Source organism: Colossoma macropomum, unplaced genomic scaffold (assembly GCF_904425465.1).
Source record: "Colossoma macropomum unplaced genomic scaffold, Colossoma_macropomum, whole genome shotgun sequence".
In the NCBI taxonomy this organism is placed as follows: Eukaryota; Metazoa; Chordata; class Actinopteri; order Characiformes; family Serrasalmidae; genus Colossoma; species Colossoma macropomum.
The window spans coordinates 8,177,371-8,200,449 of NW_023494802.1; the positions used below are offsets into that span (position 1 = coordinate 8,177,371).

Consider the following 23,079-nt stretch of genomic DNA (forward strand, 5'->3'; position numbering starts at 1 on the left):
TATGTTCTTCACAGAAAATGAGCAAAGGCCAAGAAATCTGAGGTTGAAATAATAATAAATCGCATAATTTTTCGTGATAAACATTGAAAATGAGTCCTGCAGACCTGAACACCACACAGGGTTAAGTAAAGTAACCACACTTTTTTCAGGGTTGGTGACCCCCCGATGCATCCTTTACAAATCTCCAACCATGTTCCTTCTAGAAATGTCCTTCTCATTGTGGATCATACCCTTTGTGCAAAAATCGTACCCTCACCCTCCGGTCCTCTTCCAGGCAGCTTCACCAGAGGTTTAGTTGTTTTAAACCACTTAATTGTTGCCCACAGTGAGCAGCTATTTTTAGCCACTACTTGATTTATGAAGGTTAATAAACTTTTGTCTCCTTTCGTTTGTGTACTCTCTGATTTCCCCCCATGTTGATGAATGACTAAGAGAATTTAGCCCCTCTCTCATCTCATATTTATACCCCAGTGAAACAGGACGTCACAGACGACCATTAAAGAGTTCCTGCACACTCTGGTGGACTTCAAAACAATTAAATATAAATAGGAACATGCTTCAGTTACATTTTGGTCATAAACTTTGCAAGTGGTTTTGTTTTCAAAACAGTTTTTGGATAAGGGGTTTTGTTTTTGTTGACTAGATTTACTTCAATTAAAGGTTAGATTTCCATTATTTCTAATATTTTTTTATATTATTAAACTTTAATGTCAATTAATGTAAAAAGTTTTTATCCCAAGTAATTTTGGACCATTTCTATTGATCCATTCTTCATATGGCATAAAAACTAAACCACAAAGACACCACAATGAATGTATGTCAGACCATCTTAATTATTACAAAATATCTAAGTGTCAAAATTCTGTTACACCTTAGTTTTCCTCTTATATGTACCCCTCAGACAGCTAGAGAGGGAGGGACTCCAAAGCTTCTGTCAGCCATGAGACTAGAGCATCTCAATTTCTTAGGCCAGCACAACAGTACAAACAAGACCTATTTGGCTCACAACAAAACACATGAAAGCTGAATGTCTCTTTTTTCTGGGAAGATGCAGTCACACTGCAAATGTCCTGAATACTCTACCAGTGCTTTAAAACATGAAGACCCTTACAAAAAAATGTCCTTTCTCCCTTCTTTAGGCTTCACTGCTGGAAATCAAGCAATACAGCTGATTAACATGCTTTGGGTTTCTCTGGTGATATTCAGCAAGGCTGCATTCAGTCCTCACTCTCAACATGCAATACTGCATTCAATTACAACTTTTCATTTAAAAAATATTTTATTTTATTTGCAAACTATAAAAAAACAATAGCACAAAACATAAAAGCTATATTGATAAAGGTCAGTATAAAATTCTCCCTACTTGAGTTCCATTTGTTTACATACATTGAGTAGATTAAAGCACCATTTCTCTGGTCCCACTCTGGTACTTTTGATGAGAACAAATGATAATAAGAATATAGACATAACTGTAATAATATTAACAGTATTTCCTTTTATGCTCTGATTGTAGATAGACCACCGATACTCCTGTTGCTTGGCAACCCAATCTTCTCTGTTATACCATGAAGGAGAATTCTATTAGACATGCAAATACTGTATCATTCACAGTGGCTTCTTCTTCAGCCCAAAGACAGCAATAAGCAGGATCATCTCATAGAGTGCAGGAATCACACTAAAATAAAAAGAGAAAGAAAGAGAAAGAAAAAGAGGTCAAAATAGGCCAAAAAGTATATGCTTTTTGAAAGCTCTTTCAATTATATAATAAATCTAAGCATGACAGGGTGAAAACTGCTGCGCCAAAAAATCTGATCATTGACTCACCTACAGAAGCCAAAGATCCACCAGTAGATGCTGCAGGTCCACTGCTCAAACAGAAAGAAGAGCAGAGCAACAGAGCCACTTGCATGACATGCTGTAGCTGAAGAGTAATAATCAGGAAAGCAGTGCTGCACCAATGCATGTCCTATTTTTATTTTGTAATCACCCTACCAGTCCAAAAATGTAGAAGCTTCTATACAATATTGTGTTGTGTGACTGCTACTGGCTGCTGAATTTGCTTCAGGATCAATAAAGTATCTATCTATCTATCTATCTATCTATCTATCTATCAAATATCCTGTCTTCCTTCTTTTGGCTTCACTGCTTGAAATCAAGCAGCGGCAGCAAAATAGAGCTGATTAACATGGTTTGGGTTTCTCAGGTGATGATAAACAATACTTTGGGTAAGTCATTCAATTACATAATATTTTACAAAAAATTATTTAATTGAAAAACAGCAACAATACTCAAATTTATCACAATTTTTATTCTGACAGTTTCCACAACTCAAATCAAAAAGAAGTGGGTTGTTGTTGACCTGACAGGTAGACAGGTGGAGATGCAAACTGTCTTTTGCCCTTATGTTGTAATAGCAAATTATGAAGCCTACCTGTTACATAGGTATTAGGTTTCCGACCGAGTAATGATTCAACTGATGAACCTACTGAAATGTAAAGATGTCTTGGACAGATGTTCAGATTTGATTTGGTAATATGTTTATTGTACTCTGGAACAGCAGAACCTTAAGGCAATGCTGTGCTAAAACGTCTGCATTTTATTAATTTTATTTCATTGCTAATCCTACAGAGGTAGATGTTATATTTTCCTGTCATGTCAATCCAAGTGGATCTAGTCCAAATTTCTACATTTTATAAATGTTATGTATCGGTAGATATGCACGAGTAATATCGAATATTGCATCGGCCCAGAATTCCCATATTGGTGCACCCCTAGCAAGGATACATAAAAGGCCTTGATTGTTGTTGAACATGGAGGCTCCAGAGAAGAACCCAGCAAGTTCTACAGCAAACAGTCCCAGAGACACAGATAATGCCACCACCAGCCTGGAAACAAGAACAAGGAGAAAGTGGGGAATAAGGCAACAATGAAGAGCTTACAAAGAATTAAACACTCTCAATTTTGTGTTGTATTTGTGTGAGTGGATTTCTACTGACTTATTCCTACCGTGTGTCTTCCAGAGCGTATTCTCCATTAGTGTAGTCTAACGGCAAACAAGCTTTAACATTGTTCTCCTAGAAAAAGACAAGGATAAAGCAGCATCATTATAAACACAGCTCTCTTATTCAGAGATTTCATTCAGAAATTGTGAACAGAAGCATAAAAAGGAAGGAAAGGGCTATACTCTGGGTTAGCAAGAAATATAAGAGGCTCAATACAAAAGAAAAGGTCTCACCCGTGACCAGAATATGGTGATAACTATGACAAGATGCGCTATGAGAGTGAGGAAACGAGCTGGCACAAGGCTGCTTATCGCTGACATTGAACTGGATAGAATAAAAAAGCGTTACCAGCTACGCTACGTAGCGTTAGACAGTTTTGAGCGGCGCCAAATAACGTTACAGACACAAGTAACGTTAAGCCACTAGGCTTAACTTGAGCTAGCTAACGTTAACGTACGGGGCAATGGTATGAGTATGTCAGCTACGTGAGTTTAAAACAATGTGGTTGAAAGAATGTGCACTGAATTAAACTGGCTCTAGCTAACTAGTAAGTTATTATTTAGCCGTTAGCTGGCTGGCTAATGACGGACGGTTTCTAGATAGCGAATTAGCTAGGTTAGCTAACGTACCGATGTAGCCAGCAAACCTGTCCTGTCAGTACCAAATTCCCGATCTATACAGCACCAGAGAAACGGCACATTAATCTAGTTAACGTTTGTGAGTAAAACACAACTCCCTGAGCAATAAAGCCTCGACTGCAGCGTGCGTCTCTGCTGGTGGTGTCATTCGTTACTATGGGCAACTGCACAGATACAGCGCCCCCAGTGGCTGAAACAGAAGAGAACCTCCGTTTAAAGGGGAACCCCACCAATTTTTCAAAAGTTTCACTTAAATTAGTCCAATCTTATCCACAAAGGGCCGGGGTGGCTGTATGTTTTCATTACAACAAAGCAGGACTGCACAGGATCAGTTCTTTAAAGGCTGAACAATTGATTAAACAAGTAGAATCAGGTGTGCTCCTGCTCGTTTGGAATGAAAACTTGCAGCCATGTCAGCCTTTTGTGAATAAGATTGGACAATCCTGCCTTAATTAAACAGGTATGGTGTAAACAAAGCATGCAGGGTGTTGTAGGGCCAGAAGAATTTTCAGATTTTCAGCTGTTTTACCATAATCAGCATTACGTATAAAAACTCAGAAGACGTGTAGGTTCACTGGTGCTTTTGGACGGTAAATAAAATGGCAAACATGGCAATCCCTGGTTCCAATCACCACCACTGTAAAGAAATTTGAGTCTGAAACTGTCTCTGCAATGGACCATTTCATATCAAACCATTCTGAATGACTTTGTTTACATCTCAACAACGGAATTATGCAAAAAATTCCCCTTCAAGCCTCCTCGCTTTTGTAGCCTACAGTATATTTGACAACTGACTTTTATGTTTACACATGGCATTACACAGAAAAGCATCTTAAATGATCAAAATCCACCTGATGTTGAAAACGCCCCCTATCCTACCTGAAACAAATGAGACTGGGTGAACTCTGATTTCAGAAATGTCATGTCATCAGTGGAGATTAAAGTGTTGAACTGCTACAACTAACACAGCATTTAGCTGTGATAGCTAATATGTCATCATAAACCTGCAAACATTATTTTTTTTTACTAAAGCAGGGCACCCCAAGATGTGTTTGATTCAGCCACTAGAAAGCTATCCTGGCCTGCCCCCACCTGCTAAAAACAGACCATTAGAATCATTAGGCTTAAAACCTGATGGTTTTGCTTTTTTTAATGGGAATTGACTTAATGGTTACCATTAGAGATCTCTAGTTTCCTGTAGGATATCTTTAGATTCCATTAGGAAAACATTAGATGCACCTGGAATCAGTTTCAGAACACAAACTGAACGACTGTGATTGGAATGACCGAGATCCATGCATGAGACCGCACGATAGTCATTTTTAATAGTGGTGTAACAATGATCCAAAATATTCCCTTCTCCTGTGGCACTGGTGACATGCTGCCTGTACTATATTTGCACTGTTGAAGTCTCCCAGAATGATGAGTAATGAGCCTGGATCCTTTCTTTCTACTTTCATTATCTGATTGGCCAGCAGTTTCTGCATGTCGCTCATGCAGAATGTAAACAGCGACCAGAGTGAAAGAAGAAAACTCTCTGGGAGAGAGAGTGAACGGACTCTTTGAGTTGATTGATGTGCCGCTCGACTTCTTCCAGTTTGGCGATCATCTCCCACTCCTGACACCAGTGTAGCATCAGCTTAGAAGACGCAGAAAACATAGCGCACATAGGCAAATGTTCTTGTATTTTGAACAGACACTTCAAAAGACAGCGAAATGCCCAGCCCAGCACTACCCCAACCTGAACCACAGGGAGAGGGTTACGTGAGAGGACATGACATCCAGGGAGGGTAGACACTTCCGACACACTGTAACCCCCCCACTTCCCACTTTTATTATACTATTTAACCCTTTTTGGCCACACACCCTAAGCTCCTCATGGCTGGGCGGACCCTATGGACAGACTTTGATTGTCTCTCTTCCTCTGAAGATGTTGAATCTTGGCATTTGAATCTATATTACATTGACAACAGATTTTCAAAACTTTCTCTGAATTTTCATACTTTACTACATCTGAAAATGAGAAAATCCATTCTTTTCCAGACTTTGCAGACATGCACAGGAGACTATAAGCCTATAAGACATATTCTTTAATAGCCATGATTTGTCACTAACCAATATTTGTATGTAATTATACATTATCACTAGTTTAGTGATTTCTGTTTTTTTTTAAATATTAACATGTGTAATACCATCAGGCTTTTGTTAGCTGTTAAGTCATTTGCTATTCATTTAGTCAGACAGTCAGTTAGCATTAAGCTTACTGCTACACAATTGAATTTGAGCATGGAGTTTGTTTACAGATAGTGTCCCAGTGTTTCAGTAAATCAACTATTGTCCTGTATGTACTAACCTTAATGGGGAGTGAGCTACTTTTAGGGTCTTCCCATATAGAATATATTCAAGTGCAATGATTATGACAGTCTTTCTCATCCTACTGTGAACCTCAACACTATTGTATTCCACAATGATTGAAAATCAAACCAAAGAACTAAAAATTTAATTCAGGATGGCAGATGGATCACTACCACTGCAGCATTCTGGTAGTAATATAGTTAATCACTAGTTAAACATTTTAAACAAGTACATTTTACATTTAGGCCATGCTGTTCTTCTTTTTTAGGTCATTTACATCTGTCTAAGCAGCCAGTAAGTTAGCTGCTAGCTTACTAAATGCTACTGATCATCTATCTTGTTTACATGTGACTTGTTTACAAATTTTCTTGGCAGAGTTGAGTTTTCCAATATTCCAACAAATCTAGAACCCAATATGACCTAATAAGATCTCTCATTTCATTCCGTAGATAGTAGATAGACACAACCCAAGGCTAACCATCTCTCGCCATACATATGACTGAATATATCAGCTTTTTCAGAGAGCCTTTGGTGTTTCATATTGTCACTGTCAGACAGAAACTTCATATTTCCAAAGTGGTAACTTTCAGGAGATGGAAAAAAAACATTCAAGTTAGCAACAAGATTAACAAGATTTTATTCCAAGCATTTTTGGAACATTTCTTTTGGTCCATTCATCCTGAAACTTTCACACAATGTACATTCAGCTAGCATTTTCAAATTATGACAAAAAAAGGAAAACAACAAACATGGACATACAAGGCTTTGTTCCAACAGTGACAATATGTTTTCTGGTATCCTTATTCTGAGAAAATGAACACTTACATGTCCAGTTAGAATATATTATTTTTTGTCGTTTGAAGGATTCATCATAATTACTTAGTCATAATAAAAATAAAGCAGGAAAGCAATTGTAGTGTAGAGATACCTTTAATAATTCAAAGTTGCACACCAAACATTCTGATTTCACACTCTTGTGGACCGATTCACTAATATTTAACTCTTGTATGGTGTTGATGTTTTTGGTACTCAGTGGTCTGGTGGACCCACCACATTATTTATTTTTTAAATCAATACAGCCTTAACAATTTATGTAAAAATACCAGATGTTTAAAATATCACAAGTGGCCAGTGTAGGGTTCTCCTTTAGCAGCTGTAGCCAGTCAGCAGCCTGTCCATGTTATCCACCCTCACACGCACACACACACACACATACAAACACATACACACAGACACACACAATAACAGCAGGCCATGTCGGAGGAGAACAGCGTGAAGGGACACAGCACCTCCACACTTTTATTCCCCGCGGGTTCACCCCACCACCACATGTGTAATATAAAGGTGTAGGGGGTGAACAGTGGGGAGTCATTGAAAATGTGTTATTTTATATGCTCTTCACAGATAATGAGCAAAGGCCACTGAATCTGAAGTTGAAATAATAATTAATCACATAAAGTTTTTGGTACACATTGAAAATGGTGCCCACAGACCTCAACACAACACATGGGTTAAAAAAAAATTAGAAAATTGATTGAATGAATCAGATAAAGAAACATCTAATCATTCAACAATAACAGATCCCGATTGTAGGATACAGAGTAACAATAACTGAGTAATAAACAATAAGAAAGAAGGAAAAGCAAAGAAAGTGACCAAAAATATCATATTTGTTAATATTTTTGGAACATTACATGTTTTCCCTGTAAAAAGATGGTGGGATTTAGTAATTTTAGAAAGAAAACATTGAGTAAAGTGGGAGCCACATTCTTCTTCAATTACCTCAAATTTAATATAAACCTAATCCAACATTTAAATTGATGTTATTAGTAATGGACCAATATCATCAGATTTCAGAGATGCAGGGCTTTTTGGTATAACTCTGGCACCCCCTGCTGGTAGTGCTGGCCTAATTTAATGACATTTAACTACGGCACTGGGCACCAAACTTCAGCATATATCGTAATTTGCTTTGTATGCAAAATTTTTACATTAATTACAGGTTAATATGTAGTATCAGACCATTAGGGCAGCCCTTAATGCATATTAATGTGTTTTGCACATAGGATAAGAATTTATAATGCACACAAAGTTTTAGCTTTTGTCATAACGCTGGTTTTGCTGCATTCCAAAACCTTTTATCAAGTATGTTAACTATAAAGTTGTTACTACAAATTATTTCATACTATAATTACAAAATGTTATGTGGAAAAACAGTGTGTGTGCAGTGTTGTTTTCTAATAGGCAAGTATTACACAGCACATTATACAGTTGTGCTTGAAATGCATTGTGAATAATTTAACATTTTCTGTGTGTATGTTTTTATGTTTATTTTATTCTGCACTGCTCTTAGGGTAGAATTTAAAGGCTCATCACAGTTAATTGATTTTAAAATAAAAAATATCTTCTCTGTAGACTTATAACAGCACAAATAATGCAGAAGATGGCTCAGAGAACTTCAAGAAGGCCCAGTTATAACTTTATGCTCATCTTCTTATTGCCACGGATAATTGTGCACTGTGCATTTGACCATTTCTGTTGTTTCTCTTTGGCATATACTCGTTTAAAGATTCAGCATTTGACCCTCAATCACAACACAAAAATGAGACATTTTTTCCTGCACTTTGTCCAAATGCACCATGTGGGTTTGTTGAACACTGAGTTGATCTTCTGTCAACTCAACATTTTGTGTTTGGATATGATCACACTCATAACCTACCAACACTTTTAGTTTGTTAAGATGCAGGATTTCCCCAGTAATCATTGCATAGCTCTGGAAAAGTAATTTTAGCTTTAAATCTATAATTTTTGATATCAGAAATTTAAGTTAAACAAGTAAACATTTTGGCAGCAGTAGTAAAACATGAGTCTTGACATGTAAAAAATGTAATGCTAGGTCAAAACTAAACTTTTAGCAGTTGGCATTATGTTTTATGATATAGGATTTCAGTTCTCATTAGTGGAAACTTTTTATTTTAATTTTTTATGAAAGTATAAATTAAAATTTTAACGTGCTTATTAAATATTCAGCAGTAAAATACATACATACTTACATCATCTAAACCACTTATCCTTCTGGGTCGCGGTGGGGTGCTGGAGCCTATCACAGCTGTCATTGGGCAGAAGGCAGGATACACCCTGGACAGGTCACCAGTCCATCGCAGGGCAGACAGACAGACATACACAGTCACACACACACTCACACCTAGGGGCAATTTTAGCATGTCCAATCAGCCTGACTGCATGTTTTTGGACTGTGGGACAAAACCGGAGTACCCAGAGGAAACCCACGCAGACAACAGGCAAGCTCCATACAGAAATGACCCCGGTCACCCAGCCGGGAATCGAACCCGGGCCATTCTTGCTGTGAGGCGACAGCACTACCCACTGCATCACCGTGTCGCCCTCAGCAGTAAAATATTTTACAAATTTTGACATGTTCAAAATGTCATATTAGCAAAGACTACATTGTTCCATGTCAAAATTTAGTATATACATGTAAAAGTAAAACTTTTAGAAACTTCTGTTTTTACATGTAAGAATGGAATTTGCACATGACAGTTATTTTTCAATTCACCCAAGTAATAATTAGTAATAACTTCTGAAAAGTCATTTTTCCTTTGAAAATTTAATGAGCACATAATATTCAATTCATGCTAGTAAACGGTATTTCTCCTGTTAAAAAGAAACGCCACCAATTTCATTAAGAAAAGCCAAAAAGCCATTTCAGTGAGAACTGAATTTTACATCCCATAAAGAAGAAATTACACAGGTATATATGAGATACATTTCAAATACATTGTTTCATTCTCAAAATGTACTGTAAACATTAAAGGACATTAACCAAAAAGTTTTTATTTAATTTTCAAATACTTGATAAATAGGGCTGAACGATTTGGGGAAAAAATCTAATTGTGATTTTTCTGACTAATACTGCGACTGTGATTTGAGTTGCAAGTATTGACTATAAGTGATTTACACCAGAATATCCAATTTTTCTGGCTTAAGGCTTGAACCTTGAATATAGTGTGCCAGACTGCCTGTAAGATGTGGTTGTGATGTCACAACACATGGAGGTTTGGTTGCCTCTGATTGGTCTAACTTACCTACAGCCAGTTCACAAACTCTATGTTAATAGGTTAAATTTCCCCATTTCAAACTTAAGACAGCATTGTGGATGATGTAGAGTATAATTTTAAAAAAATGCAGTTCTTGCGATTTGAAAAGTGCACTCTCTTAATCTGCGATCTCGATATAAAAACAAACAAAATACAAACACTAATAAAAGCTGAATTTTGGCATGTTGGAATTTGAGTTTTCACATGTCAATTTTTTTTTCTTACTAGTCTTAATAACATATACATGTCCAAATTTCAAATGTAATATGTGATATCAATAATAATAAATGATACTGAAAGTTAAACGGCCTGCTAGCCCACCTATTAGTGTTGGCCGCCATGCCGGTGATGCCCTATCGCCCTCAGCGCTTCAGCTCCGGGCGGCACCGAGCGGGCTGCAGCTCTCGCGAGACTTACACCCTGTTAGCTGCTGTAAAATGGAGAAGTTACACTGAGACAAGACCCGAGGTAAGCGGTTCGGTTTCTCCGACTCACTCCAGCTCCAAACTCACGTAGCTCGTTTAGAACGACTCGTAAGGATACACGAAGCAAATGGATTTGTGTTTTGGAGTTTGTTCGTGGGCGGACAGCGTCCAAAAAAAGCAGCGTTTTGCGGCTCAAAGGCCGGACATTCCTACTGTATAAACCGCCATTTTTAATATGTGAGCAGCTTTTGTAGCGGCGGCTGTTCGCGTGCACGCGCGCTGTATATGTGCGCGCTCACGAGTCTGTGTAGTGATCTGGGTTCGGTTTTGTTTCAGTTTTGTTTTTTATTTGTTTTTTTATTTGTTTTTTGACGATGCCAACAAAATCCGTGCCCTGTAAGTTAACACTAGGCGTGTTAGCTTCGTCAAGACGACATGTATCTGTAAAGAGTGAGCGAGGAAAAGTCGCTAGCTGTGTGATAGCATGTGCTCGTGTGTAAGATGAGGGACATTCATCAGAGAGAGACCACAAAACCATTTCACTTTACTGTCATATACTGTGGTGTATTTAGCTTATCATTGAGCTTACACTCAATGTCAAAAAGCAGCACTGTTTTACACCCCTAAGACCCTCTCTCTCACATCCATCTGATAATTTGAAGGGATTTTAAGACTGTTTCCCTGTTTTAGCACTTTGTCAGCATGACACACACATTTTCCTCCCATTGATATGACTGGAATGCTAATGAAACAGTGAAGCATAACTTTAAAGGGGAATTCCACCATTTTTTTTCCAATATTTCTGCAAAACTCAATGGTTGAAATGTGAACAAAGTCATTCAGAGTGGTTTGATGTGAAATGGTTTACTGTAGAGAAACTCATCAACTAAGATTTCTTTATAGTGGTGGTGACAGAAACAAGGGGTTGTGGAGTGTGTTACACAAATATAGGAACTATCCATCAAACCACTGATACACTTCTCTCCTGAGTTTTAATATGCAGTGGTAATAATGGTAAAATAGTGCTAAATGTCTAAAATTTCTTTGGGTACTGTTTTTCATCATGACACCCTCCAAGTATGTAGAAAACATGTTAGACCCAAAACGTTGTCACAGAGATATTAAAACAGTGTTTAGCAATGATGCAGCATATTCGCAACCATTACATCTGCTAGCTTTCTGTAAGCATAAACCTCTTCAGATATCTGGTTTCTGTGACCACCTCTGTGGACAATTCTGACTCTGTAAAGTTTTTCTAGAGCGAAGCATTTCACATCGTACCACTATGAGTGACATTATGAGTGACTTGTTGATAGCTTAATGATTTAATTATGCAATTATGCAAATATTTAAAAATCAGTGGAATTCCCCTTTAACCTTGTCGTACATACGCTTTAGTATTCTGCATAATTCAGTATGCAGAGTGAACCTAAATCAGAACAGACATGAGAAGAATCTGTCTGTTTCCAATTAAAGGTTTGACCTCATTTTTGCAAGATTGGGAAAAATATTGTCACTTTGTTCTTATAGCCATTTTGTCATTAATTGCAAGTTGGGTTTATGGCCTAAGACATTACCACACTTATTGCACGCAGGCTGTCGGACTGTCTGCATAGTTATTATTATTATTATTATTATTATTATTACTATTATTATTATTCCTTTTTCAAAGACTTCAAATCTGTGCCCATGCATTTTTAACAATGAAAATAAGACACACCATTCAGTTTAAGTGCAGAAATAAATCACATGTAAAGGTTTGATTGCGGTCATATCACGCTCATAGCTTTATATCGCTGCTGTTGGAAGAAAATCTTGTATCTCCAAAATGATAACTTTACAGGAGAAGGAAAAAACCTACTTCACCTTTAATGTAAGTCAGTGGAATCAGACTTTTTTCCAAGTCGTTTTGTGGCCGTTTCTTTTGGTCGGTTCTTCATGTAATACACACAATGTAAAGGACAACATTTTCAAATTATGTCAAAAATTGAAAAACAACAAAAATGGAGGTTTTCTTCCGACAGCAGCGATGTGAGAAATACTGACATGCAGATTGATGTAGGCACCCTGTAGCTTGATGTATTTTATTAACTTTATTGTGGTTTTTTTTTTTAATACAACCATTAACACATCTGTTTGTTGGTAATATACTGGCAGAGTACTGTGCTTCACTGGCAGAGTTATGATATGCTGAAAGATTTAATATAAACTTAAACACAGCACATAAAAAAAACGAGTCAAATGAGAATATAAATAAGGCAGTAAATGCAGTAACTTTGTATGAGTGGAAATAATAAGAAGAAGCTGGGATTGAAAATACTTCGTGAACAGTAGACATTTTAAATCTAACTCTCTGGCTTTTTTGCCAAACTGCTTAATAAACTCCACATGCAGCAAATAATATCGTAGCTGTGTGGCTTTTAGGGAGCTACGCAGTCAGTGGAGCAGTGAAGCTGTGAAATCTCGCCAGCACGCACTCGGTGTTATGCCGGGCCTGTTTGGGGAATGATTCAGCGACATATTATGCGTTTCTCAGTTAGCTGAGCAGCCAGCCAGCCTACGATAGAGCGCATGTACGAGAGCCGTACGTCTGAGCATCTTCCAGCGATTTCACGCTTGTAGAGAAGTATTTAGACCGAAACGGGGTTCTGTTTGCCGGGTACGTACGAGCGAAAGGCCGTGGTAGGGTGTGAGGACGAGTTTTGTGTCCGTGTTGTGAGTAATCGTCCCTTATTAGCTTGTTATATTACAGTAGTGTGGAGGCTTCGGCAGGCCCGCCACAGCCGGGCGCTGGATTAGACAACAAGAGCATGTGGAGCCGAGAGGAGAAGATTTTTTTAGGTTGAGCGTCGGGCTAGCTAAGTGCTGTCTTTTGCTTTTCAGCCTTCATCGACATATATGTTAGCTGTTGTACTGAACCCTTGTCTAAAGAAAATGTTTCGGAGAGATATTTGTAGTCGAGCAAGTTTATGTTGACATCTTAGAGAGCAATAATCGATTGCACTTTCCTAGCTTGGCTAGCTTGCAAGAGGCTAGACTATGTAGCCTGCTAGCTAGGTAGCTAACCCAGCGGTCTAATGACACATTCTTTTCTGAATGCGGCTGTTGAATGGTATACTCCTACATCAACTAATTCACACATTGATGCAAATGTCCATACGTGTTTGTGTTGGTATAAGGGGTGACATTTATGTTTTTTCGCTGAGTTAAGTAGTCTGTGAGGGAGAGCTCACCGCTTAAGTTAGCTAGCTAACCTAGCTAGCTTTTGCTATGTGGCCCCCCGTATTATTTTGTAGCTAGGTTAGCTAAGACATTACGCGTTAGCTGCCCTTTTAGCTGTTGCTAGCCAGTGAAATTGAATTTCGACTACGTGCTGTTTTTTTCGCCTGGTGCTTTTATCTTATATCTCCCTAGAAAAGGTGGTTGTCTGCTTGCTTTCTTAATGTCGTTTATTGGCAAGCTGTGGTTAGCTAACTGTAGCTAGCTAGGTTAATGTACAGACGCACGTCAGTGCATTTTTTGCTGTTGCATTGCAGTTAACTTGGCTGCAGTGGGATGTACAGCTAGCATGATAGCCATTGTGTTTGTCTGAAGCCTAAAAAACTTACAGGAGGCTAATTCTTTCTGTTATGCTTTCAGTATCATTTAGCACTGCAATTTAGACACAGACGGAAGTGCTGTTGCTAGCTGAAGTGTTTTATTAGGTGTGTAAACATTGCAGTGAGATTCAGACTAGTAGCTCATCTTTAGTGCTTATTATTTGGTTAATGTTGCATGTCAGCATCTATTTTTGTACAAGATACGTTTACTGAATGGAATTTGTATCTCTTTGTAGCTGTGGGTAGGTTTCTGAAGGTTTGATATTAGATGTAATCGCCACGGATGGATCATTTAATAGATAGTGTGTATTAATGTGTGTGTGAACCATTCTGAGTTTTCAGACATTTGCTTCCCATTATAGTTTCAGTCGTGTGGAGTACCAAATGTTTTGTCATTTTTTTTCCCTCTAAGTTTGTCTGCATTTACATTTCTTTGGTGATCACATCTTTAAAATAGATTTTGCCATTTGTTTGACCTTTGTACTGTTTTATTAGAACATTTAGACAGTGCCCATGTCATGCAGTAGGCATCTGTCTATTACTTGGCAGAACAACCAATTTGGCAAAATTGGGCACGTTTCATATGAGGCAGAAGCGCTTAAATTGAAAAAACACATAGCGCTCTGTGATATTGTAATCCCATTTAGTTATCAGATTGTGCAAATCATGTTTCATCTCTTACATGGCTCTCATAACAAATGTTAGTAGCACCATGTTCATCGACACCTCAGTCATAGGCATACAAAATGAAATGAATGACTTGGGCTGCAGGGAAGTGGTATGTTTTAAATGAGGACTTTGACAGGAAGAAAGTGCTTTTTGCACCATCTGCTTGAATCATGTTGAAAGTGCTATACAATTGCTTGACTGATAATGTTTTTAATCTGTGGGCCTTGTATAGGTGCCATGTGCCTCAACTAGGCCTTGTATAGATGCCGTGTGCCTCAACATGCTTTAGTATGAATGGGTTTTGGGCAGCAACAGCTTCAGCAAACCTACACAAGGATATTTTTGTTTTACTGGTTTTAAATTGTTTAAATTGTCCACAATTTAAAGGCCTACAGTGGTGTAGTGTCTGTAATGACTTGTACTTCACCCCTCAATTGAAAGAATTTGGCCTAGGATAGTTTAAATCAGGTACTTAAAGTGTAATCTTCTTGCTGGTGGCCCAAGCTCTTTTAACAGAAAAGGAGATTGAAAATTGTCATCGAACTGAGCAGTAGTCCATATATCAAGTTTTTGTCAGTTTGTGCTCAAATGCCCATGGTATCATGTTAATCCATGAACCATAAATATGATATATGAAAAATATGTTTTGTTTTATTTATTAATTTTGTGCAGTTTGAGGACAACTACCTCAAAATCCATCCAGAAATGAAATTTGCTATCTCTGACGCCTGGTTACCATGCCTACCATTTGAAATGGCTGCTCTGGAGCTCTCTAGCCTTTTGACCAGATCACTGAGGGCACGTTCTGATCGTTCTCATAGCAGAGCACACTGATTTTCTGAATGAATAGCCTATTCTGACAGCACTCTTAATTCATGAACATGCAGGGTTTCTCTGGCACCCGGAGAGCAAATTCAGCTCTTGTTGTGGTGATTTAAGTGTTGGCATGGTGTTTAAAAAAAGCCAAATAGCTTTAGACTGACAGTTTTTAGAACAACAAAAAGTGCTTTTATATTTGTAAGACTGCCCTAATTTTAGGCTCTGGATACGTCCCTGAGATATTTGAAGAAATAAAAAGAGAGGTTATTTTCTTTTTTTCTCCATATCACAGACAGTGTGCTTCATTTTAATGGTGTCTGTTTTTCATCACAGGTATTACATGTGAAAGATGCCGTTAAGTTGGAATTGCCAAATTAATTATCGTAAGTTGATTTTCATGTATACATGCAAGACAATGTTTTTTGTATATTGACTCCAGCTGTACTCTGTAGTGCAAATTTGACATGATACTACTTCAGAATGGTAGCACTTGTATTGTGTGAAATGAGTTTTTTGCTTTTGGGCATTAATTCTTTTGATTAATGCTGATTATGCAGGAGCAGAGTGTAGAAATCAGTAAACATGAAGGTTGACAGAAGCAAGTTAAAGAAAACCCCCACTGAAGCGGTCAGTATCCTATATGTATGTGTGCATGTGTGTTATAAGGTCTCTTCACTGCATCCATATCCTAAATATTGCCCCTCTGCCCTCAGCCTGCTGACTGCAGGACGCTCATAGAGAAGCTGAAAGGATGCAGTGATGAGCAGTTGCTGCTGGAGCTGCAGCACATCAAAACATGGAACATTGGCAAGGTGATTACAAAAGTAAAGGGTTATTTGAACAACTGTGGTGCTCCTGTGTTTAGTTGTAGTATTCTTATGGCTCTTTCTCTTTCTTGGCAGTGTGAGTTGTACCATTGGGTAGACCTCCTGGACCGCTTCGATGGCATCCTCTGTGACGCTGGACAGACAGTGGAGAACATGTCCTGGATGCTGGTTTGTGATCGACCAGACAATGGGCAGCTCAAAGCCTTGCTGTTGGCGGTGCTGAACTTCACAGCCCTGTTGATAGAGTACAGCTTCTCTCGGCACCTGTACAGCTCCATAGAGGTATTAAAAAGGCCTTTTCCATTACACGTGAATGCCATAGTCTTCTGAAGATGCATCGTCTTTTATTAGTTGTTGTTGTGCCCATATAAGGGTATGGGCTGTATGGAGACAAATGAATGCCATTTTTGAAAACTGCTGTTATCACACTCTGTGGTTAACAAATATTATTATGATGAGTTCATTAGGAAATGTGGTTCCAGTCTGCTTACCGTTTATAATACTATTAAGAGAAGGAAATAGAAGAAACAGTCAGATCAATACAAAATATGTCAGGTTAAGATGCCCTTACCATAGAGTAGCAGTACACAGTAATCCATCATCTTGTTGTCTTTTTGTTATTTCAAACCTAAATCGTCTGATACCATACTACTGTGGTAATTGGTATTATTGTTATACAGGGAGATTCAAAAAGATTCATCTGATTTCAAAATGATTTTTCACTTGTAAATCATTACAGAATAATGCAGCAAATTGTGAATGGTTTAAGTGAGCATAAAGTGCAATATGGCCTCCTCCAGCTGTACGGACAACATCAACGCGATAGTCTAATTCATCCTATACTCGATTGAGCATGTCAGGTGTCACTGTACTCATGGCTCTTTCAATGCGATTTCGGAGATCATCCAGTGTTGTGGAACCAACGACGAATGCTCTGAGCTGTTGGAGGTTCACTGCCGATAAAAATCACATTGCACGGTTATGGCAGATTCACTCTTATTGAAGTGAACACAAACTGCTTTCTGCTCAGGGATCGCCATCTCCTTGCAGACTGAAGGGAGCCATCTTCCGGTGACAGTCAGAAACTCTGTGACCCCCTCTTTCAGTTGGTATGTGATAGGTTCGTAGGCACCTCACGGTTGTAAAAATATGGCGCTTTGAAATCGGATGAATCTTTTTGAATCACCCTGTATTGAATTTTATCAGTACCATCCAGCACTTGTTGACTTTAACAAGTTCAATACAGATGTATACAACTTTCTGTCCCCTCTTTCTCTGGCCCTACAGCACTTGACCACCCTTTTAGCATCATGCGACATGCAAGTGGTGCTGTCTGTGCTGAACCTCTTGTATGTGTTCAGCAAGCGCTCCAACTACATCACCAGGCTGGGCTCGGACAAGAGGAGCCCTCTGCTTGCCCGCCTGCAACACCTGGCTGAGGTAAGATTGGCTGTGATAGTCTCTTAACTTTGTTCACCAGAGAAGACTGTTGGAATGGGTGCCATTTTGGCCAAAACCATTTCAGTGTTTACTGGTTGCATGCTTAAGTGAGTTTAGTGAAACATAATTTAGACCTAAGTTGTATGTGTTCAAGTGTGCTATGGATTCAGTTCGCTGATTTACTATGGCTGAAAGTTCTTTTCTCTCATCCATTACATATTTTTTCTAATGTATTTATCTCCATGCAGAGCTGGGGAGGGAAGGAAAATGGCTTTGGTCTGGCTGAGTGCTGCAGAGATCTGCCCATGACGGTAAGCCATTATGCCCCTTATACAGTGTTTTTACTGTGCACGTATTGAAAAATACATTGCTAGGTTGTTTTATTAGGTCACACCGTGTTCTGATGCTCAATTTCTTCATTGTGTATGCAGAAATACCCACCCAGTGCCACCACTCTGCACTTTGAGTTCTATGCTGAGCCTAGCTCTGAGGTCAAAGTGGAGAAGAAGGTAAGAATTCATTCTGCATTATTTCTGATAGTTTCTTTCTTCATACAGAGTTCATAAATAGCTAGTCTGGTGTTGTGTTATTTTGTAAGCAAACTTAGCAAATAATGAGTTTTGTTTTGTTTTTATTATTCTTATTTCTACAGTCCAGCAGCAACACGCTACACTACATCCACATTGAACAACTTGATAAGGTGAGCTCCTGTTATTCTCAATCATTGTGGCAATGCCCTTAATGGCCTTATTGATAACACTTGAATTTAATCGTGGCTTTTCCCTGGTGCATGCTCAGATCTCGGAGAGTCCATCTGAGATCATGGAGTCGCTGACGGTCATGTATAACATCCCTAAAGACAAGCAGACCCTGCTATTCACACACATCCGTCTGGCGCACGGTTTCTCGAACCACAAGAAGAGACTGCAGGCCGTGCAGGCTAGACTGCATGCCATCTCCATACTGGGTGAGTGAACTCTCAGGCCATGACGAAAATAAGGCCACAATTCATTTTCATCAAACAATGTCCAGACCAACACTCTACATCTGCTGAGATGGATGTTTTGTGCTGATTTTTCTGTAGTGTACTCAAACGCCCTCCAGGAGTCAGCCAACAGTATACTCTACAACGGGCTGATAGAGGAGCTGGTGGATGTCCTGCAGATCACAGATAAACAGCTAGTGGTAAGATATGACCCTGACTCCCAGCATTGTAATATCCCAGCTACATTAAAACAAGTGTCAGGTGTCCTCAATTCTTACTTAAGTCATTGCACCAATATGATTGGAAAGATTTTTTTTTATTATTTATTTTAAGTCATCCTAGTGCATGTTTGATTTGAGCCTTAAATGTCATAAATATTTTTTGTGATAAATTTCCGATCAGTTACAATTATAGGAGGTCTGTGTTCATTTTGGTGAACTTGCATACATGATCTTTATGACAGGACATAAAGGCTGCTTCCTTGCGCACTTTGACATCGATAGTCCACTTGGAGCGGACTCCTAAGCTTTCAAATATCATCGATTGCACTGGCACAGCTTCCTACCATGGCTTCTTGCCTGTATTGGTCCGCAACTGCATACAAGCCATGATTGGTGAGGGTTACAATAACTGTCACTATCAAATACAGTGATCGTCAGATACACTGTTGTTGTTCAAGAATGTCGGATCTGACATCTGTATCTTGTTCTGTCTTTATTGCAAAACAGACCCACTGATGGAGCCATACCCGCACCAATTTGCTACAGCCCTCTTTTCTTTCCTGTACCACTTGGCCAGTTATGATGCTGGTGGGGAGGCGTTAGTCTCTTGTGGGATGATGGAGGCCTTGTTGAAGGTTTGTGCTCCCATCTCTCCTTTTCTCTGTCTTTCCTGCTCTCATCTCAGGGTTGGCAGTATGAAGGTGTGTTGTTGTTATGGTACTAAATTTCATCACAATGAACTTTACTGAGTATATTGTTGGTTCTGTATGCTAGAACACCTTTAAGGTTAAAGAACATCAATAGGCACATTTAGGCCAATTATTATAACAAGTAGTGGATTGGACCTGTTGTTAGCAGCTGTTTAATGATGACTATTGTGTGTTATTATTAGTAGTGTTCTTTTTTTTTTTTATTCTCTTGCTCCTTATTTTAAGTAGTTTTTGTTTTGCTGCCCCTTTATGGCTATTTTATTTCATGCATTCTTATGAGCTTTGTGTCTCTTTCTGTAGGTAATTAAGTTCTTGGGGGATGAGCAAGACCAGATCACCTTTGTGACTCGGGCGGTTCGTGTTGTGGACCTTATCACCAATCTGGACATGGCTGCCTTTCAGTCCCACAGCGGCCTTTCCATCTTCATCTGCAGACTGGAGGTACCCACACAGCACTGTACTGCATAGTCTCGTGCTCTGCTCTGGCTTATTCAGTTCTAGCATTCAGCTCTTTGTTAATGGAATGTGCTTTCTCTCTCATATGACTGCTTTGTTTCTGTGCAGCATGAGGTGGACCTGTCCAGGAAAGAGTGCCCTTTTGTCATCAAGCCAAAGATCCAGAGGCCCAGCACAGCTGCTGAAACTGAGGACATGGACACAGACATGGACAGTCAGTTCCTTTTCTTGTTATGTTAGAAGGTTGATAGACTCAGCAGTCATTGCTATCAGGTAGTGTATTTTTCATAATAAAATGCAGCTCTAAGTGGTGGTGTTCCTGCAGTGTCTGAGGTTGCCATGGAGAGCAGTCCAGGGCCCTCCACCTCTGCAGGCTCCAGAGCAGAGGCAGACCCTCGTGCTCAGACCAGCACAGTGAGCACGCCCAGAGCAGGTGAATCAAATAAACTTCCCAGCGGGCTGAGTCTGATGTCTTTTGCCCCAAACATCTCAATAATGGATGAGTGTTTTCTTCTCTGTAAATTACAGGTGTGCAGTGTATCCCTCAGAGGGCAGCTCTGTTGAAATCCATGTTGAACTTTTTGAAGAAAGCCATTCAGGACCCTGCCTTTTCAGATGGCATTCGCCATGGTAAGAAGACAAACATGCTTAGAATTAAATTCAGTTATGTGTTTCATTATTGCCTATAAGGGTTTAATGCCTCACTGTCTCTCTGCAGTGATGGATGGGTCTCTTCCTACCTCTCTGAAGCACATCATCAGTAATGCCGAGTATTATGGACCGTCACTCTTCCTCCTGGGTGAGCACAGTGAGCAAGGGGATTGCTGGTGCAGTTAAAAAGTCGCATTGTCTGTCCACAGCTGTGTGTAGCTCAGGCTTCAAGGACCTTAACCAGACAAGGGCAAACGATGGCAAAGATGACATGGTTACAAGTAGACTGAAATCTCTGCTTTGCATGTTTAATGTTTGTCTGAGACTTATTATTTGCCATTGAATATTCCAGCATTTTTAGGCTAATCTCTATCTGTTGCATCTATGTTGTGACATGGTTTAAAAAAAAAAAAAGACCCGTTTACTTAAATTACCTGATAGAAGCCAGTGGGAAGCTGCTGAATGCTGTAAATAAACGTTTGAAATGTTTGACAATGTAATGAAAATGATGGTGTTCCATCATGTCTGCTGAATTGTGTATAGACACCCTGCAGTTGTCATCCTGGAATGCGGGATTGTCAGTGTTGTGTTCTGCTTAGTCATGAAGCGCAAACTCAGTGTAGAGTAGACTAAAATGGACAGGAGTTTCAAGAGATTGTTGTAATTCTTACCTGACAGGATGGGTACAGTTAATAAGACAAGAGGATGCATTAGAGTACCAAGTATTGGAGACGAAGTGATGTATTTGACTTTTTTTCCCCTCTACGGAGCCTAATAAATGTTTTTAAAAGTGAGACTAGATCTTGGTTAGCATTACTGAGAAATAGCAAACTTTTTTTAAAGGGCTAAAAATGCAGTGAATAAAACGCAGGCGTTTCAGCAAAGCCTCCAAACAGTAATGTTAATGCCGAAATGTCCTGCTCTTACATTCACTCGGTGCAATGAATGCATCATGAAATAACTTTTTTCGAAATATTAATCAAATCTAAACATCTGTCTGATGCTGAAAGTCTTATTTTAGTTTATTTTTAACTTTATTTATTTATTGTTTTTGAAATTGTGCATCCCTAAAAATAATGCAACTAGAAAGAGCCCGTTCAGGTAAGAACCTGTGAAAACTCCTCTTGTACCACTCCGTTGGTAATGTATTATCAGTCTTCCTCCTGGAAACTTCTCTCATCTCTGAAAGAACAAGTTTAACAATCTCACTAAAAGGTGTATATGAAATATCTCTCTCTCTCTCTCTCTCTCGCTCTCGCTCTCTGTCTCGCTCTCTCACTCTCGCTCTCTCACTCTCACTCTCACAGCAACGGAGGTGGTGACAGTGTTTGTGTTCCAGGAGCCATCCCTGCTCTCCTCCCTGCAGGACAATGGCCTCACAGATGTCATGCTACATGCACTGCTCATCAAAGATGTGAGTCTGCATTCTCAATTTTCTCCTACCCTCATTCTCTGCTGGCTCCTCCTTTCACTTTCATTTACCACACATTCCGTAATTCAGAACTTGTTCTTCATGTAGTGAGTCGTTGTCAAACAGACATCTTGTCACACCACCCACATTTCATTCTTGATATCCCACTGTCTTTGTTGTTATTGTTGTGCCCACCCCCCACAGCCTTTTTTGCTTATGTTGTTTTCCCAGCCTCATTCACTCTTCACTTGCCAGCAATTTCCCATTTTCTCACTTTCTCAGCAGCTCACACAGCATGTGTTGGACAGTCTTGTTTCTGGCGTCTCCCCTGACTCCTTTCTCTCACTCGTTCCTTCCCAACTCCGCTCCGATCTTCTCTCACAGTCTCTCTCTCTGCAGGTCCCTGCCACCCGAGAGGTGCTGGGTTCCCTGCCCAATGTCTTCAGTGCCCTGTGCCTAAACGCCCGTGGCTTGCACTCATTCGTCCAGTGCCAGCCCTTTGAGCGCCTGTTCAAGGTACTGCTGTCACCTGACTACCTGCCAGCCATGCGACGCCGGCGCAGCTCTGACCCCCTGGGTAAGTGCCACTATGGTGAGCTGCCACATGTCGCTGAAAGAAGCCGTAAGTTAGAATAAGTAGTCTAGACACTTTTTGCTTGTATTGTAATTTAAATGAAATGTGATTGAAATACTTTTACTAGGTTTGGGTGACTTTACTACAGCAAAATAAATTGAAACTAATGAAGATACTGA

General features: G+C 39.3%; 2 protein-coding genes across 11 annotated transcripts in view; one reads left to right on the forward strand and one right to left on the reverse strand.

Annotated features, from left to right (window-relative positions):
• Window positions 1-222: 222 nt before the first annotated feature.
• Window positions 223-3,834, reverse strand: tmem107l (transmembrane protein 107 like). Its single transcript, XM_036591598.1, has 6 exons — window positions 3,632-3,834; window positions 3,236-3,326; window positions 3,007-3,074; window positions 2,785-2,885; window positions 1,825-1,921; window positions 223-1,675 (listed from the first exon to the last, which is right to left on the reverse strand). Exons 2-6 carry the CDS (start codon window positions 3,320-3,322, stop codon window positions 1,606-1,608), a joined length of 423 nt encoding a protein of 140 aa, XP_036447491.1. The 5' UTR covers window positions 3,323-3,326; window positions 3,632-3,834; the 3' UTR covers window positions 223-1,605.
• Window positions 3,835-10,510: 6,676 nt separating this feature from the next.
• The window catches only part of huwe1 (HECT, UBA and WWE domain containing E3 ubiquitin protein ligase 1), a 45,122-nt gene continuing 32,553 nt past the window's right edge, over window positions 10,511-23,079 (forward strand). For 8 of the 10 annotated variants that reach the window (XM_036591929.1, XM_036591938.1, XM_036591936.1 and 5 more), the window contains exons 1-20: window positions 13,009-13,197; window positions 15,959-16,008; window positions 16,183-16,252; window positions 16,339-16,437; window positions 16,528-16,734; window positions 17,740-17,892; window positions 18,141-18,203; window positions 18,324-18,401; window positions 18,545-18,592; window positions 18,691-18,859; window positions 18,977-19,077; window positions 19,341-19,491; window positions 19,606-19,733; window positions 20,109-20,249; window positions 20,373-20,478; window positions 20,590-20,697; window positions 20,793-20,894; window positions 20,983-21,063; window positions 22,223-22,329; window positions 22,726-22,903. In XM_036591929.1, the coding sequence (XP_036447822.1) occupies window positions 16,208-16,252; window positions 16,339-16,437; window positions 16,528-16,734; window positions 17,740-17,892; window positions 18,141-18,203; window positions 18,324-18,401; window positions 18,545-18,592; window positions 18,691-18,859; window positions 18,977-19,077; window positions 19,341-19,491; window positions 19,606-19,733; window positions 20,109-20,249; window positions 20,373-20,478; window positions 20,590-20,697; window positions 20,793-20,894; window positions 20,983-21,063; window positions 22,223-22,329; window positions 22,726-22,903 (2,065 nt within the window). In that variant the 5' untranslated portion in view covers window positions 13,009-13,197; window positions 15,959-16,008; window positions 16,183-16,207. Of the gene's footprint in view, window positions 10,582-13,008; window positions 13,198-15,958; window positions 16,009-16,182; window positions 16,253-16,338; window positions 16,438-16,527; window positions 16,735-17,739; window positions 17,893-18,140; window positions 18,204-18,323; window positions 18,402-18,544; window positions 18,593-18,690; window positions 18,860-18,976; window positions 19,078-19,340; window positions 19,492-19,605; window positions 19,734-20,108; window positions 20,250-20,372; window positions 20,479-20,589; window positions 20,698-20,792; window positions 20,895-20,982; window positions 21,064-22,222; window positions 22,330-22,725; window positions 22,904-23,079 lie in introns of those variants that run through there. The other 2 variants (XM_036591928.1, XM_036591930.1) reach the window with 2 other exon arrangements.

Bases quoted from the DNA above. Each gene is read 5' to 3' on its own strand.
- tmem107l (XM_036591598.1), bottom strand. From the start codon at position 3,322: ATGTCAGCGATAAGCAGCCTTGTGCCAGCTCGTTTCCTCACTCTCATA. The intron at 3,075-3,235 runs GTGAGACCTTTT...GTCTTTTTCTAG, and splicing joins TCACCATATTCTGGTCACGG to GAGAACAATGTTAAAGCTTG. The intron at 1,676-1,824 runs GTGAGTCAATGA...TTTTTATTTTAG, and splicing joins TGGATCTTTGGCTTCTGTAG to TGTGATTCCTGCACTCTATG.